Genomic DNA, 18,330 nt, shown 5'->3' with positions numbered 1-18,330 from the left:
ACTTTCCATGAATATATTTTTTAAGAATTTGGGTTTGATGCGTTTGATGCATATTGCGTGACTCCAGATGTGTCATCTATTCTTCTCGTCAGTATTTTTTTCAATTTTTTTTCCAACAAAGTGGCAGTCACCATATTACAAAAAAACTATGAAGATGTGTAAGATTTTTTTCATATTCCTTCACTACTAACAAGGAAACAGTCTGAATAGTCCTATACATAACAATTGTGTACGCGGCCCAGAAACATGTGTTGCGAACTGCTCTCTTTTTCGTTTTTCTATTTGCCCATTTTTTCCATTGTACCAACTTTCATGAGTGTCGTTGTCGTTTCCACTAAGACCAACTAGACAAGAAGTAATATTTTCAAGAATTGAAACATGTTGAGAAAAGAATCACATGAGGGTTCTTCTTCTTCCTTTTTTTAGTTTAATGTGGCAATCCATTTTCCATTTTTCAAATTGTAATGGTGGTGAATGAATCATGAATTTTTTTCCCAACTTTTTTTCAATCTACTCGCGCCTATCCGGTTTGTGAACGGTGTGACTTCCTTCCTCTCTCTCATTTGCCAAAAATGAGAATTTTTAGAACTTACATTTCCATGGGAACGTAATCTGATAATCTTTTTTCACACTTGATATATCATGCGGTTCTCAAGAAGTATGAACTTTCTTCACTTTTCAAAAATTCATTCGTCTTATTCTTGAGTTTCTCCTTCAAACTTTTCTTGTGAGATTCGTGAAGTGAACAAGAGACTGTCGGACAATATGAAAGGAAAAAAGAAGATAGATGATTATCACATGTGGAATGATTCATTGGAAAACCATTTCGATTTCTTGTCATCTTCAGAAAATTCTTTACTGGAAAAATAATGGTAGACATCAATTTTCCATCCCATTCGTTTTCGGTTTCCAACTAATCCGTGTACTGTCCCCATCCATTTCCTCTACACACTTTCGTTCCCCTCGAAATGACCTTGTCACAATATTTACAGGTGTGCCGTTGAATGAACAGACCGTCGTAGGACAAGAGACACACAGTACTGTTCAACATGTGTTTAATTGTTTACGGGGGGTCCCTATTGTGCGGCCAGCGGGGTAGGTCAAAAATCAGCTGTCCTTGTGAGCCCGTTATGTGTGTGCGGGTGAGTATGTGCGTGTTCGTTGAGCGGCTGGGGGTCCCCATTGGAGTGCGCACGCTCACCACTAAGAAAACGGGGGGTTTTTTGCGGCGCTGTTTGTGGGTGTGGGTGTATGTGTGTGTGGTGCCGTCGTTTGGCCGCGGCGGCTTGTGACGGACCCTCGTCTTCTGGATTGCCCGCTATCCGTCCTGCTGCCCTTTATGTGTCCATCTCTCTTTTTGCTGTTGCTCGTTTTTTTTCGTTGCATTTTAGTTGCAATAAGGCTCTAAGATTTTTCTAGAAAAAAGGCTAAAATTTTAAAGTATTCGATTTTTAGAATTTTAGAATCTTATTGACTCATTTCAGTGCTAAATTTCTTTTGAAATCTTCCAAAAAATTTTTTCCTACCACGGTTTTTTCAAATTGTTCGGATTCGATTGCTTTTAAAGGTCAATCTCTCCATTTTTCACTTTCATTCACCCCTTTCTTCTTACTTTTGAGATTCCCATTAAGTTTTATAGGAGTTTCACTTCATTAAAAAATAAGAAAGTAATTAATTCTTGAAAAATTTTAAAGCTTTTGAAAAACAAAATTACAAATAATTCTGAGAATAAAGACACCCACACATTTTAGAACAACAAAATATATCCTTTTTTCTGATTTTTGTCGTCTGTTCATGTTTACACTGAACGTTATTGGTTCCAATTTTTTTTGAATCTCTTCTTTTTTTTTTCATAATTTGTTTTTGGCGTGGACATTTACTAATAAAGGCCAACATCTGTCGAACAACCACCCCCAGCGGCCCTCGTTAAAAATATATGATCTTGTCTCGTTTTGAATTATGAATTTCCGCTGGTCGGAGGTTGAGAGGGTGCGCTATTGTTTTTATGGGGCCCCGTTTTTCATTTTATTGTCTGCTCGTCGTTTGGAAACCGTGCTCTTCCGTCCTTGCCTCCGTTAGTTGCAACATTTTCGATTGAAATTTTTTTCTTGCTTCGATGAATCACGTCCTTCCCCGCTGAGGAGGAAAGCTTCGATGTTTCTTCCGCTTCTTGGTTTTTGTAGCAGCAACACTCCACATTGTTTCATATTCCGTTCAGACTTTCTTTCAAATGAAAAATGAAAAATAGAAAAATTTAATAAATCTTGTTTCATTCCAAGTTTTCCATTCCTTAAGAAATTCAATCAAGTCTTCGATGCATTCCGACATCAAACAAAAAGTCAGAAAATAATAATCGATTTTTCTAGGCTTATTCTGACAATGTTTCTTTTTTTTATGCTTCCTTCTCTTTTTCCTCTCTTTCTTTCCGGAAATCCTCATAAAGAAATTGAAACACGTCATCAATTCACATCCGTCCGCTTTCTCATTGGTATTCAAAGCCGCCGTCATTTCTTGATGTTTCTATTTTCAGGAGTGATGAAGCCGGAAAGGTCTCGGAGCCAAAACCAGAAGACAGAGTGCGTACGACCGTTTAATCTGCTGGAACAAACTGTATACAGACGAGAGCAGTTGGAAAAGGTATTTTTTTTAGTTTTCATGTTTTTCATAATTAAAAAAATTTTCAGATCACATTTGCCTATCACAACTTGTACCGTCTTCATCCGTCGTATACCAAAATGGTCTCCGAGGCTTTTAGAACGGGAAATCCGCTGCTCCTCTGGAATTTTGAGAACGATTGCTTGTTGAATTCACATGAATTAGATGACCTTATGAAGAAAGAATGCAGAAGCCACGACGACAATTCACATTCTAATCCTGGCATGGAACAGAATGGAAAGAACAATAATTTGGTCAGCACGTTGGACAAATCATACAAGGTTAGTTCGTTATTTAATTTTATGATTTCTTGAATTAAAAATGTTTATCTACCCCTATTCTCCAGAAGCGTCATTAAAAAGACATTCCATGAGTTTTTGCTAAATTTTTAAAGAGCGGAGACAAAAACGGAACGTTTATAAAACCACTAAAAACACGCTGAAAAGATCTTTTTGTAGTTCTAAATACGGTCAAAATAGGCCTAAAATCGGCTGAAGTAGGCTGATAATAGACTACAATTAGTTTGAAAAGGGCAATCAAACAGCTTGAAAATATGCTGAGAAAAACATTTTCAAACTGATTTAGGCTAGCTTTCAGCTCATAGTTTTCAAATTCCATGAGAAACTAGGGTTCCCTTTCCTGAAAATATGATTTCTGGACCGTTTCGAATTGTTTTTAGGTCATCGCGAAGAGAAAATATTGCTGGAATTCTTAGTGAGAAAAAATCTCCAAGCAATGAGACAACTTTTTCTCGATTTCTTATAAATACTAAAACATGTTCAAACGACATTTGTTCGAGATCATGATAAACGTTATATCAGTTGATTACTTCCTGAAACCTTTCACAAGACCCAAGAAAAATTGGTTTACAGCTGACAATCAACAACATTTCTATTAACGGATACATATGTAGGAGGTTTTTCAAAAATTCTTGAACCTGTCTACAACTTCATGATTTAATCTAGCGACTTTTTCAGCCTTTGCCGCTTCCAAGCATCGCTTCAACGTTCATGAGAACCGGACCACCTGTCGAACTACTACAACAAGCTGTTCGAAACCCACTACAGGATCAGACCACTGTACAAATGCCTAATAATCAAAACTGTAATCAACAAATTCAACAAGCACCTACTCAACAGTATTACCAAGGAATACAATACATGTCGGATCCGCATTTCAATCCAGGAACTGCCAACCAATATTATCAATATTTTCCAACTGGTATGCCACAAAATCACACCCAACAAGGAGTGAATCCGCAATTTTGGTCAACGGCACCTCCTCCTCCAGCCAATTATAGTCTACCTCCACCGAACATGATTCCTCCTTCTATGCCAATTATAGCGCAGCAGTTCCCACCACAGCAGAATCAAAATATGATCATGCCGACTACTGGAAACTATTGCACCGTTCCACAAATACCACCGCCAGTGTATACGATAATACCACCACATCAGAACTATGCACAACAAGCTCCAGTGAATACAGTAGCTCCACCGATGGTACCGCCGCAACTTCCATCACAAAATTATCAGCCAACTGGGTATATGGCTCCAGCTTCATACGTCCAACAAACTACATCTGCTCCACCACCCTCTCATCCACCGATTGCCGATCAGCCTATAGATCCTAGCCATCCAGATATTGTCTACGACAGTAATGGATTTGCTTTTCAACGGATGGTAGTTAAAACTACGTGCCTTGTTCCGATTCATATGGTTTCACAGTTCAAGTCACACCAGGTATGTTTAAATATTGTAAATGTTACAGACACTCAATAGAATCTTCTAACGGAAAAGTTCGTGATTTCAGAGTGAATCTGTCGCAAGTGATTTGGCGGAGTGCAATGATGACGAGCTGCAAGATTTGGAGTCGGAGTTTGAAGACGAAGATGGTAGTCAAGAGAGGCCCGACGACGCGGACACTGGAATCGAAGACTGTGGCACTTTAACACCAGCTGGATCGCGAGAAGCGGGAATCGGGTCTGTGGAAGAGCTGGATACTTCCTTTTTGGATGACACTGAAACCACGCTCACGGAAGGTACCGATGCTGACAACTTGGAATCAACTATCGTAGAGCTGGAACACGTATCAGAGACTCCTATTCCTACACCAATGTCACAGAAAATTCCTGAAGTTGAAAGTCATGTTGAGAAACCATCGGTTGAGCAAAGCTCTCATGAGGATCATCGGCAAAACTCTCAGGAAGGTATTAGGCCCGAGACTCCAATAGCCGACCTCATGAAACTCACTGACAATGCGCAGCCGGCTGAAAATCCATGGAAAGTAGTAACATCAAAGAAATCCGCGTAAGTATTTTTCTTATAATTTTGAGCTTACTTGTAACGGGCCGGGCCGGGCCGGGCTTTTTCCCGAATTTCGGAGGCCCGGCCCGGCCCGGCGGGCCTGTCATTCCACAAGTTTTGAAATTTTCAAAAAACACATAAGGGACCCTTATGTGATTTTTTTTTCGATCAAAAATTTTGTTCGAGTTTTTTTGATATTTTTTGATCAAGCAGACAAACAATCCAAAAACACAAAAAAATAGAGAAAATTGTATTGAGAGCTCAAAATTTGACTCAAAATGACAAATTTTTTGCTACCGGGCCTTCCGGGCCTTTAAAATTTCCTCAGGCCCGACACGCGCCCAGGCCCGGGCTTTGGCGGGCTGGCCAGGGCTTTCCCGGGCTGGCCCGGGCTTTGGCGGGCCGGCCCGGGCTTTGGCGGGCCGGCCCGGAATTTTACGTATGATTTTAAGGACCATCATTACATTTTCTGTTTGCTGTGGAAATCAGAGTTTAAAAATTTTCAGCCTACTGTTCTCAGCCTCCACTTCTCGTCATCACCCCTCTTCCAAAACGTGCTGCCAAAAAGCACAAAGCTGAAGTCGCGCCAGGAGTCGTGAATATTGATGACGTCCACCCGTCACCGTCCTCTTTTACCAGCAAACAAAAGTTGACAAAGAAACAAAAACGCATGCGAGAAGCTGAAAAAGTCAAACTATTAGAGACAGATGATGCTATTCTTGAAGCAGCTCTAAATGCTAACAAGGAGTTGTTGGCGAAAAAAGCGGTTTCTGAAGCAGCTACGGTTCCGAATAAAAGTAATAAAACGAATAAAAGTAAGAGAAAAAACACACTAGGCTTCAAATATTACAGTGATCGTTATTTTCAGAGAAACCTCAGAAAGTGATTGTAGAGAATGTGATGGTATCGGCTCCTAAACCACCACTGATTGCTCCACAGCTTATGCATCGTATCCGGACAGCGATTTCAGTTCGCGCCAAAATATTAGAACGTGACGGATTTCCAACTACGCATGCTCATGAATTTCGCCAAGTATACTTTACGAAAGTCAACGAATTCGAAAAAATCATGTTGCCGCTGCAGATGATGACTTGCCAAGAATTAAAGAGTTTATTGAAGGACGTCTTGCCTTTTTCCGACAGGTAACCTGACATAACTTTTTGAAAATACATAATTACTCAAAATTTCAGCTCCCACCTGCCGTCGGATTCTCACGTATCACAATTTATGAAAATTTGTACGTAGATCTTCCGAATGCTCTGAAAACTGAGTTACGATTTTTGATGAACATTCCTGCCGACTCCCATAATGATCTTGAACAATTAGAAGATGTTTTCATTAACTTGTTTTAGAAATTTGTGATGATACTTGTACAAAACCCGTTCAATGACCCACCCTACCGGTATAATAATTCATTTTTCTCGCCCTGTTCATTTATTTCGTGTCATATTTCATTATGTATTTATATTACGATGTATTTCAATTTTCATTTGGATATATTATGATGTATTTATGTATTTTTTAATGAAGCTGTTAACTTACATTTTTCAGTTTCAACACTTTTAAAAATAAAAAATGTCACGCAAAAAGGGAAAAAATCGCGTAAAAATTGAAAAATTGAGTGGCACCCCTCAACCCATATAGCGCCTCAGTTTTTTATGACGTGGGTTTTTTTGGAATAATTTGAGAATAAAAAAAACAACAAGTAGTGATCCGCCAACCCCCCCCCCCCTTCTTCCCTTAAATACCGTAGCGATCGCGCACCCCCATTTTTCACATTTTCTAGAAATTTTCTTTGAAACCTCCTAACTATTCATTTTAGTCCGTTCTGGCTAAATCTTTTTTTGATCGATAGCAAATCTCTCTGGCTACGCGGTTACTAAAAATCGTCAGAAGTTGTACTGTTTGAACCGAGATATGATAACGAACGTACAAAGGCATACCATTTTCAGGGTTTTCCGGTTTTTTTCTGCCGAACTAGGGCCTAAATCAAAAATCCGGCTTTCCCATTCAATGCGTAATTTTGATGGCTACAATTTAAAAAAACTGGATTCGCTTGAAAATTAAAAGAGTTAATAGGTTTTGAGTGAAAAATTAATGAATTGTTTTGGGGCACATGTTACAGGGCCGAAGGCCCTGTCCGGTCTGTTCGACCGCGAAGGGAGAACAGACAAAACCTTGAATCGAACGTACAAAGGCATACCATTTTCAGGGTTTTCCGGTTTTTTTCTGCCGAACTAGGGCCTAAATCAAAAATCCGGCTTTCCCATTCAATGCGTAATTTTGATGGCTACAATTTAAAAAAACTGGATTCGCTTGAAAATTAAAAGAGTTAATAGGTTTTGAGTGAAAAATTAATGAATTGTTTTGGGGCACATGTTACAGGGCCGAAGGCCCTGTCCGGTCTGTTCGACCGCGAAGGGAGAACAGACAAAACCTTGAATCGAACGTACAAAGGCATACCATTTTCAGGGTTTTCCGGTTTTTTTCTGCCGAACTAGGGCCTAAATCAAAAATCCGGCTTTCCCATTCAATGCGTAATTTTGATGGCTACAATTTAAAAAAACTGGATTCGCTTGAAAATTAAAAGAGTTAATAGGTTTTGAGTGAAAAATTAATGAATTGTTTTGGGGCACATGTTACAGGGCCGAAGGCCCTGTCCGGTCTGTTCGACCGCGAAGGGAGAACAGACAAAACCTTGAATCGAACGTACAAAGGCATACCATTTTCAGGGTTTTCCGGTTTTTTCTGCCGAACTAGGGCCTAAATCAAAAATCCGGCTTTCCCATTCAATGCGTAATTTTGATGGCTACAATTTTAAAAAAAACTGGATTCGCTTGAAAATTAAAAGAGTTAATAGGTTTTCAGTGAAAAATTAATGAATTGTTTTGGGGCACATGTTACAGGGCCGAAGGCCCTGTCCGGTCTGTTCGACCGCGAAGGGAGAACAGACAAAACCTTGAATCATCTGATTCCACTGAGCCAGGACCGAAGGCCCTGCATCTGATTCCACCTAATTGCGCGGCATAGCCGCGCCTAGCGGTGTCGGCCGTAGGCCGAGGACGCTAGTCTTCGCCCAAATCAAAAGGCACAAAAGCAATTAGTTATTTTCATTTGTCTTCACTAATAGCCCCTTTGATATTCGTACACTTTTCAACAGCCCCTTTCCCGGGAGGGTGGCTCAGTGTGATACATCGTCACAAATTCATCGAGTATCCTGTCAACGTATCATATGTGCACTAGTGTGTATGTGTCTGTGTGCGTACTCATTATCTGATGATATCGGCCGTCTGATGTTTCCTCCTAAACACCGTCCATTTCGTACTCATCGCCGCCGTCGCCACCCTGGCTGGCTAGTATCATGTCGACTACAAGGCGCAGGACAACAGTTGGTCCGGCGTTTTCTCTATCTCTCATATCATCCAGGCTGAGCTGCTCGTGTCTCGAACAGTTGCTCCGAAGTGGAAAATGCCCAGTCACTTCTATATACCTCTGTCTCTGGTCGACTCTGAATCACTTCTCTTTGATTATATCAAGAGATAGCCTTTCTCTCTTCAAGTAGTTTCTGTGTACCAATTTCAACTTGTTTTATGTCTTTCCGGTGAGACTATTTTAATTCGAACCCATTATCTAAGATTAAAGTTTTTCTGTTGGATTCTTTTTAGACTCTGTTATTTTTATCTTTCTTTTCTGTCTTTTCGTGAATTTTTTTCTTTTTTCTCTTGGTGAACAAATTGAGTGAAAAATCAACACGTGGCAGTTTTGCACATGACCGTATCTTGCTTCATTATTATTACCGATCTCTGAAACTTCCATCCACTTACTGCATTCCATTTCGTCACCCGTAATCGATTCTTACACTTTTCTGTTCCAGCGCACTTCGAGAAAAACCAATAACCATCAATATCCGAGAGGGCTTCCCAAGCCCTTTTCCAATGTCAGAGCGCCTTCGAGAAAGAGTGAGTAATTTATGTTGTTTGCCAATTACTTGTTCCGCCTACTTAACAGAAAAAAGTTTAGAAATGTTCTGCTTGAGCCTAACTTCAATTTTTATTCATTATGCAACGCTATCCCGTATTTCAGCTGGGTTTATTATCCGAGGAGTTTGATGGAAGCCTTCGATCCGCCTCTCCATCCGGTAGTCGTTCTCCACGAAGAATGAGCCGATCACCGCGACCTCACGGAGCTCAGTAAGTTGTGTTTCAATGATTAGTTAAGTTAGTTTCACTTACTTCAAAACTTGAAACCTGATATCCTATCTCGCTTAACTCTACACCCTTTCACAGTGAGCCTGCAATCGCTGTGACGCGGCCTTTCGTGAGACAATCCCATCCGGAAATCGCTGCATGGCCTGCACCACCGCCAGCTCATCAATTGAGTTGCTTATCTGGAAATGTTCGAACACCGGTTGGAGGACCAGCTCCACCTTCCCCAGTTCTCAGAAGAGCACCGAGTGGTCCGATATCACCCTCACCAATATCACCAGTTAGCCAACATTCACGTGCCAGCTCCAAACATGACATAGACAACACTTCGCTTCTCACAGTACTCAAAATGTCTCATGTAGCCCGAGACTCATCAAGAAACACATCTAGGACTAATTCTCGTTTGTTGATATTATTAAGAAGGTAGGGTTCACATAAGTTCATTTCAGCCCAGCCTGCCGGTCGTGAAACAGAGCTCAAGCGAAAAATTCAAACTCTGGAAGAGACTGTAGCAGAATATGAACGACAAAAAAACAATGTAATGGGTACATTCAGTGAATACAGGTAACCACAAATCCTATGCGACATTGTTTCCAATAAAAATGTTCAGAGAACGAGTTGCTGAACGAGAACGAAAACTAGAAGCCGAGTACTCCAGTAAGATCATTGCATTATCAGAGGAAGTGTTAGGTGCTAAGAAGGACTTCGAAGCAAGGATGAAGAGTTTTCAAGCGCTACAAGACAAGTTCGAGCGAGAAAAAGAGCAAGCCTTGGAGAAGCTGAGAAAAGAGCATCAGAAGGAAATTCAAGTTTTGGAGCAGAGATTTTCAGATACCCAACTGCTCAATCTCGAACAGAAATATATTCTTGAAATTCAACGGTTGGAAGAAGAGCGTAAATCTTTGCGATCCGAAAAAGAACGACTTGGAGAGACTTTTGAGATGAAGTTGAGACGGGCACAGTCTCTGTATGAAACCGAGTTGACTGCTGCAAAAATGCTGTATACCAAGGAACTGGAGGCTTTGAGAGATCATGAAGAAGCACTGAAGGAAGAGCTTCTGGCTAGGTAACTTTAACAATGAGTCACAATGTACAACCCCTGTTTTTTTCAGACAAGACGAGTTTCATGATCGTCTTCAAGAATTGCAACTTCAATCCAAAAGAAGTCGCGAAGACCTGAACTCTTGTAAGAATGAGGTTACGGCTCTAGAGAAGAAACTTCAGAACAAGGAGAAGGAAGTGCAGGCGTTGACTAAGGAGCTGGATCAAGTAAAGACTGAGACGAATGACAACATTCGGCGATTGACAGCAGTCACTTCTGAATTCACAGAATGCAAACATAAATTCCAGCAACAAGAGGAAGAATTAAGACGGAAAGCTCGATTGCTCACTGTTGTTGAAGCTGCTAAAGAGAAATTGGAATCTGTGATTTCCGATTTGCAAATCGAAGTGAAGGCATTGAAGAACAAAGTTGAATTCCTTGAAACTGAGCGAAGAAACCTTCAAAGTCAAAGCGAAAGCCAGACTCAACTTCAATCATCTCAAGTCAATGCTCTTGAAGCTGTTCTTGATAGTGTAACCAAGGAAAAGGAGAACACGAAAGAGCACTATGAAAGTCTCCTTCTCAAAGAACGACAACAAGCTGAAATCAGAGAGCACGCGATGAAAAAGGAGTTTAGTTGCAAGTTAAATGAGTTGGAAGAACAGTATACCAGTCTGAAGGAGGAATTGGAAGAGTCGGCACGTCTTGATAAAGACGAGCTTCGCGAGTCTTCGCAGATTGAGATTCAAGCTTTGCGAACCGAGAAGAGTATTCTAGCTGCTGAAATCAGAGTGTTGACTCAAAAGATTGAGGATGAAGAGCAAGATGATATCACTGAACAGCTCGCGAAGATTGTGGAGGACACTTCTCAACTGACCAGGACTCTTGAGGAATACCGAGAGAGAATCACTGGAAAAGGTTAAAAATTTTTTGATTCTTGATTTTAACTCACACTATTAGATGCCGAAATCATGACTCTCCGAAAACAACTGGAGAAGGAAATCACTCACACCGAGGATAGGAACCGATTGTTGCAAGAGAACACACAGAAAGAGCTGGAAGATCACAAAGAGAAGCACTCCGAGACTGTACGCGTTCTTAATGCTGAGGTAATACATACATAAAATCTAGATAGAAATCAAACTATCTAAATTTCAGATTGACCAGTTCAAGAGTGCATTTGAGAACGAGAAGGAGTACGGTAAGGAGAAGTCCACAAAGATTAGGGAATTGGAAGCTCAAAACAAATCACTATTCAATGAATTGGAGAAGGTCAAGCATGAAGCGGTGCAGTTGGAAGCTTCAAATTCTGGAAACGAAGAGCTCCAGAATGAACTTGAAGCTAAGAACAAGAATATTGAGTCTTTGGAGCAAGAGGTTGCCAAACTCAATGAGAAGATTGCTGCTCAAGAGGCGAGTAAGAACAATGAGTTGGAAAAGACAATTGCTGAACTTGAAAATGACAATAGCTCAAAGACAGATCAGATCGAGAAGTTGCATTCGAGGTAACTCAAAAGTTTCAGAACATTTTTTAGTACATGTTTCAGAGTCAACGAAATGCTAGAGCAGGTGGGCAGCATCCAAGAGGAGTTGGTGAAAAAGAATGAGGAAATCAAAACTATCACCGCCAGATCAACTCAACTAACTGAGTAAACCACAAGAATAGCAATAAATATTGAAACAAATATTTCAGAATCAATATCACTCAAGCCACCGAATCGAAAGCCAAACTTGAATCTGTCTCAGAAGAACACGAGGAGGAGATGAAGAAATATCAAGAGCAAATTGTGGAAAAGGAAAAGGAAGTGTCAACCAAGTCTGAAAGAATTGGAGAACTTGAAACTTGCTTGAAAGAGCGTGAAGTAGAGCTGACAGACATGCGAAATAAGCTTGAGGATATGGTACACTTCTTAGTTGGGGATTCAAACATCTATTAAGATTTTTAGACCCAACAGTTGAACGAAGAAACGACAGTGGTGCTTTTCGACAACTCCATTCAAGAGAAAATAAACGAAAAAGAGACAGCGATTAGCGAATTGACTCAGAAATTGGAGTCAAGGGATTCTGAAATCGCCCAACTTCACGAAGAAATGAATAATCAACAACGACAGGCTGAGAAGAAATACGAGGAAAAAGAGACGCTGTTGAGAGAACTTAGAATGGAAAAAGAGCACTTTGAAGCTGAAAAGGCAGAGCAGCAACGAATTGAGGCTGAAGTAGGAAACGTTTTTCAATTGGAGCATGAAGCTGAGTGGAAGGAGAAGGTTGAGAATCTAGAGACTGCTCTTCAGGTATCCTGAAAGATCAGAATAGTTAGAAAATCTTGAAATATATTTTCAGAGAAAAAACGAATTAATCCAACAGCTACAAGAACGGCTCACAGATGAATCCACATCAGAACCTCATATCAAGAAACGAATGGTAATTTAATTATTTCGAATATATGTCATAACAGTTCACATTTCTAGAGCATCACTTCTCATGGTGTCTTTCAAAACTTTGTAAGCCAAATGAAAGATAAACGAGAAGAGGCTAGTGAGAAACGGACCAGAAAGGAAGCTGAAAAGAAAGCAGAAAAGGAGAAGGAGAAAGCTGAAAAGGCAGCTAAAGAAGCTGCTAAAGAGTGAGACAGATTAATAAAAAAAATACTATTCAAATTGCAATCAATTTTGATTTTCAGACTGGCCCGTGAAAAATCCCCAGCTCGCGCAAAGTCACCATCCATTCTAACCAGATTCCGTGATCGTAGTCCTGCGAAATCAAAGTTGGACAATCTGGAGACGACCGAATCCACTTCTAGCAGGTATCAGATCAGAACTTTAGAAATAATCTGAGTAATCTAAGTTTCAGAAATTTGCTCTCTCCTTTTGATGCTGAGAAACGAATGGAACGAAGTTCTCCATCACGACCACTCTTCAGCAAATCGTCCAAGAAGGAAGGTTCCTCTTCGGAGAAACGACCCGCTTGGAAATTCTAATCTCACTCAATTTTATTTTTCTCTGAATCCTCTGTTCTCAATTTTTACCTTTTTTACGACCCTGTCGCTCAAAAAACCTCAAAAAACGTTTACCTGTATATTTCATGCGCTCCTACAGACACCAACAAACAGATCATGGCACAATATCAATTCACTTTTTATTACTTGGTTGCTATGACGTTTAGTCAGTGGCTTGCAAATGAATGATTTATTATACTTTCTCGTTTGCGTGATTCGTAAAAATAATTCAAAGGGAGATTTGTAATTTTCAACTTCGATAAATAAATGGGAGGGCAAGAAAAATTAGAGAAATGAGTAAGTAGAAAAATAAAGAAAAGGTGTGATAATGATAATGAGAGGAACCATTTGAAAAAAGAGGAAATAACCCTAATCAGGGGTAGAAATAATGGACGAGAACACAAAACATTTTCAAAAATGTGAAAAACTATAATTAGGTCCACATTCTCTCGGTTGATCATCAAAAAACTGTCTAATAATCTTCTGGAATGACATGGTAGATGTGAATGCGAGAGATTAGGCAACATGAAAGACTGATTCCAAGCATCTGAAAATTTTGTTTTGTAGTTTTCGTCTTTTAGGATTTTTTAAGCAGTGAAAGAAAAAATATCGTATTTCCTCTAGATGCCCATCAAAACCATCAAATTCAAGCTCAATTATCTCAATTTCTAGTAGAGATAACAAGAAAGTGTCAATTCATAAAATGTTTATGATACTATGAAAAACGTTTCATCAATTGACAGATGTCCGATATCTCTCAAAGAAATTGAGATAATCGAGCTCAAAGTACAAGTATAAGACGGTCTTCTATTACAAGGGAACTGCAAAACCTTGTGAACTCAGATTTTAATCAAAGTTTTAGGATAGGTTAAGTTTATCCAGACACTTCTGTAAATTTCAGAGTTCTCTTGCCTGTTTTAGCTGTATTGTATCAGTTTCAGTACCAAAAATCGTGTAGAATCAATAAAACACTTAGAATTCGATGAAATTTCAAATTTCAATGATTTTCTTCATACTAATTTTTTTCAAGTTTTCGAAATTTTCTACCTTGGGATTATTCATTTCACCTAAAAATCTGTGTTTAGAAGGTATTGAAGTTCTCCTGTTAGAATTTTTACTGTATTATGAAAATATTACCATAGTCAGTGCTGATCCAAAACCAAAGCCAACAAAAATCCAAATCTGCTCATTAAACCATGACATAAGTCGATCGCTGCATCCCTGAAATCACAAAATAAATCACTATTTTCCGACTTTCTCAATTTTTGAGTCACACCAAAAAAAAATCAAAGCTGTTAGATACACACTCACAACAGTGTTCACAGATGTTGTATATGGTGATGATAGGTAACGATATGTTATGCACATCGGGTCAATGGGAACCGGAGCCCATGCTCTTCCGGCCTGTGCTTGCTTGCAGCAACTTGGAGGGACGAATGATCGGGTTCCTCGGAGAGTGTTTGTGATGTACCAAAATGAGTCTTTGTAGTCTAGTGGCCCTTCTCCTCCGCAACATTGGTGCTAAATTGGTTAATTGTTTTCTCACACACACTGAGTTTTTGATAGATTTGATTATTCTCTAATTCTCCATCGATTGTCACCTGACACTCACTCAACACACCTTCTATCAATAGAACTTCAAAGCTTATTACATCAGGTTTCTCATTTCAAAATGAAGAATAACGGCACGCACTTTGCACAACAACACACTCAATTCTCTCGTACCACTGGATGCCTCCATTGTCTATTAGCGCCGAACTGCTGACAACGAGCATAACTTTTAGCGAGAGGGTTCAACGCCGATGCGCCCATTATTTGTGTACAACATGACACCGGAAACAGTGGAAGTTCCATTTCTTCGGATTCCATGGCACCGGACTGCGACCAACGACTACCGATATAATCGGAGGGACCCAAAGAACCACAGCACCGTTCCTAATAGAGTCTATGTTCAAATATTGTACGCAAAAGAATTAGAATCTTACATAGAACTGAAGTTTGTCAATGAACTGAGTGAGAATTCTGTTCTCTGGCTCATCAGTCTCCACGCCATATTTGGATTTCACAATCTCTCGCACATTCTCTTTAAGAGAGTAAATCTACAAGTTTAGGTTTTATTAGAAAACAAAATACTTTTTATGAGACTTCAGTGACAATAGACGGAGAACTGGACGGTTTTGAACAACGTGCAAATGTAATTTACAGGAAAACAAAACTCACATAAAACTGGATGGTATCCATCAATGGCATCACCCAACGATCACGAGAATAACGATTGGCGGTTAGGTTTTTCAAGTACACTTCCATATAGTTGTTAGAGAACTGCAAACGGACAATAATCGAGAAAATTAAAAATGCCGTTTTCCCTCTGACAGAATTCTAGCCACAAATTTTCATTTTTAGTTCAATTATTTTGGTTCCTCAGAAAAATATTGAAGAAATGTTAACTAAACAAATCGTGGGGATATTATTATTATCTAACTTTCATCAATATTCACATGTTTGATTTATTTTATAAAAACCGATATACCGCATTTTCTTCAATAGAAGCCCATGCAAACTGTCAACTTTCAGCTTGATTACCTCGGTTTCTATAAATGCTATTAAAATGTTACAATTGATAACGTTTTGGATATTATGTTGAAACTTTTTGGCATATTTCGAAGGAACTAACATAAATGAGCTCAAAAGTGAAAGTTAAAGAAGTAATTCTATTAATGTTCAAAGTTATATAAACACACAGTGCAAATAAAAACCTTATGTAAATAATGATTATGTTGGATTACTGTAAAAGTTAAAAAAACATGGAACACATTAACAATCATCACAATGTTTTCTCGAACTTCTAAAAGAAATAAAAACAAACAGAAATTGAGGAGATTAAAAACTAACTAAACGTCAAGAGAGAGAGAAACAACTACCGCATTTCCTCTGCTAAAAGGCAACCGATACCGTCAACTTTGGGATCAATTATTCAGATTTTGTCAGAAGATATGAAAAAATTCGACAAATGAAATATTGGTGATATTATGATACATAATTTATCAGTTGACAAATTCCTAATATACTTCAGATGAGTCGAGATAATCGAGTTAAAAGTTGATAGTGTGGGTGGGTTCTTATTAGAGGAAAAATGGTAACCCAGAACTGAAACCAACACAAAAAACGACAAAATCACTCACCTTGTCTTTGTAGAATAGCGACAGTGTTCCCATTGCAACATCAGCCAGAAAAGTGCAGATCAGGAACATCACGAACTGAAAAAACCCTGTAACTTTATAGACCAAGAATTAATCTCACCATGAGCAACAAAAATCGACTTCTATTCACTGCACCACACAGCCCAAGGAACCCGACCAACAGTTGGGCACATCCACAAACCAATGAGACATATGCAGAGGCTTTCTGAAATTTTTCAACTCAAAATACTTCTGAAATTTTCTAAATCTCACCAGCAGTGGGTCATTTTCGGAAAAGTGCACCAAGTCCAAAATATAGTTCCGTTTGGGATCCAATAACATCCATAATCCAAGGAAAACGTGAGCAAGGGCAGATATCTGATAAAATTACGGTTATCAATCTGGAAATAAAAAGGTTGTTTACTCACCCAGTAGTATATGGAGAAGATAGAAACTGCTACCCGCAGGCAGTTCCCACCATCTCGCTCTGTTGCCATACGACAGTGCTTGTGAGCAATTCTATCTGAAATAGAATTTTTAAACTCACTTAAAATGAAAATCGAGACAAAAAATAATTGAAAATGATGATTCACAAGTCCTCAACACGAAATTTTATACAACTGAGCAATAGGGAAAATAGTTTTGTTTTCGAATAGAATTGTAGAGATAAAGAGTGCACAGACAGTGAGACAATCTGATAGTGTGACCCATACAAGGGTCAGCCTAGTAACATTCAATCAATATAGTGCAAATAAAAGACCAAAACATATTTCTTCTTGTTGGATAAATCAAACGGTGGCGATGGAAATTTCAAATTGTGTCTCGCTGGATGCCGCCCAGGCACGGAAGCAATAAAGAGTCCAATTGCCGTTTGAAACTCTTTCTCTCTCTCCGCAAGCCGTTGCCAACTGATAAATTGAAATCACACAGCTGACCATTCGCCACACATACACCAACCAAAAGAAAGATGCACCCGCAGACACGCAAAAAGAGTAGAAACGAGGGGAAGATGGGAAGAGGTAGAGCATCTACCTGGCAAACAATTTCTTGACCTCTTACTATGCATCATCTCTCTTGTGTGAACAAACAGAGTTGAACGGAAAAAGGAATACATTGGCACCGGCCCGATGACAAATACGAAAATGGCAAAATGGCTGTTGTTAAAACAAAACAGTTAAGAATCGTTAACTGAATAATCTTAGACTTTTGAAAAAAAGTTAAATTCGTGATTCTCTATTTACAGGCGCAAAAAACAATGGCAATGTTATCTGGAAGACTAAACATGATTGATCTTTTTACACTTTCTAAATTCGCTCAACATTTCCTGGACGCTTCTAGAATCCTTCTAACGCTTTCGAACCAATTCAAATTCGGTTTCATACCCGAAGTTGGTCATCTTAGGTAACAATTCATTACAGAACATCAGCTTTAGTCTTGAAAATTACTGAGAAATAATTAAAACCCACTTTCTCGAGAAACAATACCATTCAAAACCTTGTAAAGTTTTGAATTAAAATTTTTCTGATGTTGTATCGGAACAATCTTTGCTGTTATATCATTTCAAGATTCAGTTATTGCTCTAGTTTCCACCCGTCTGTTTCCATTTTCCTCCTTTCCAACGAAAAAAGCAGTGTGCGCGAGGTCACCAGCAAATGCGCTCATTCGCACTGCTACTTTTTTAACAAATAAAACAGGATTTTCTCAGTTTATGGCCTATTTTCAGTCAAAAATTTAATTTCTTCGAAATAATCATCCAAACTCAAATATTATTAATCATAATTTTCTATTTTCAGCAAGAATGTACATAGAGTCAATGCGTTTTCTTCGTTTCCAAGATTTCATCTGGTCAAATAAATTTTACATTCCTAAAAGCTGATTTTCTGGTTAAAGTGTGATTGATTCGCGGGAAATAAGGTGAATTTTGTGAATTACTAAAAATTGAGATAAT

At 39.0% G+C, this 18,330-nt stretch overlaps 3 protein-coding genes across 3 annotated transcripts; 2 read left to right on the top strand and 1 right to left on the bottom strand.

Annotated features, from left to right (window-relative positions):
- Positions 1-2,535: 2,535 nt before the first annotated feature.
- CBG14271 lies at positions 2,536-6,313 on the top strand (the record flags this gene model as incomplete). The annotated part of the gene is made up of 7 exons (XM_002644371.1): positions 2,536-2,637; positions 2,685-2,936; positions 3,633-4,397; positions 4,468-4,964; positions 5,601-5,776; positions 5,830-5,993; positions 6,152-6,313. 7 exons carry the CDS (start codon positions 2,536-2,538, stop codon positions 6,311-6,313), a joined length of 2,118 nt encoding a protein of 705 aa, XP_002644417.1.
- Positions 6,314-8,896: 2,583 nt separating this feature from the next.
- Positions 8,897-13,185, top strand: Cbr-tag-278 (the record flags this gene model as incomplete). The annotated part of the gene is made up of 15 exons (XM_045239518.1): positions 8,897-8,920; positions 9,045-9,151; positions 9,248-9,567; positions 9,616-9,730; positions 9,777-10,232; positions 10,279-11,126; positions 11,169-11,317; positions 11,340-11,713; positions 11,756-11,857; positions 11,902-12,109; positions 12,155-12,499; positions 12,549-12,629; positions 12,677-12,831; positions 12,889-13,011; positions 13,059-13,185. 15 exons carry the CDS (start codon positions 8,897-8,899, stop codon positions 13,183-13,185), a joined length of 3,534 nt encoding a protein of 1,177 aa, XP_045095378.1.
- A 490-nt stretch (positions 13,186-13,675) lies between these two features.
- Cbr-tsp-17 lies at positions 13,676-16,724 on the bottom strand (the record flags this gene model as incomplete). Its single annotated transcript, XM_002644369.1, has 8 exons — positions 13,676-13,750; positions 14,341-14,424; positions 14,515-14,724; positions 15,189-15,302; positions 15,424-15,525; positions 16,386-16,460; positions 16,504-16,608; positions 16,656-16,724. The coding sequence occupies 8 exons, from the start codon at positions 16,722-16,724 to the stop codon at positions 13,676-13,678; spliced, it is 834 nt and encodes a 277-aa protein (XP_002644415.1).
- Between the last annotated feature and the right edge of the window lie 1,606 nt (positions 16,725-18,330).

The sequence above is a fragment of the Caenorhabditis briggsae genome (genome assembly GCF_000004555.2).
Source record: "Caenorhabditis briggsae complete genome, chrX, whole genome shotgun sequence".
Classification (NCBI taxonomy): domain Eukaryota; kingdom Metazoa; phylum Nematoda; class Chromadorea; order Rhabditida; family Rhabditidae; genus Caenorhabditis; species Caenorhabditis briggsae.
Note: the sequence above shows the minus strand (reverse complement) of the source record. Positions and strands in the feature narration are given on the sequence as shown.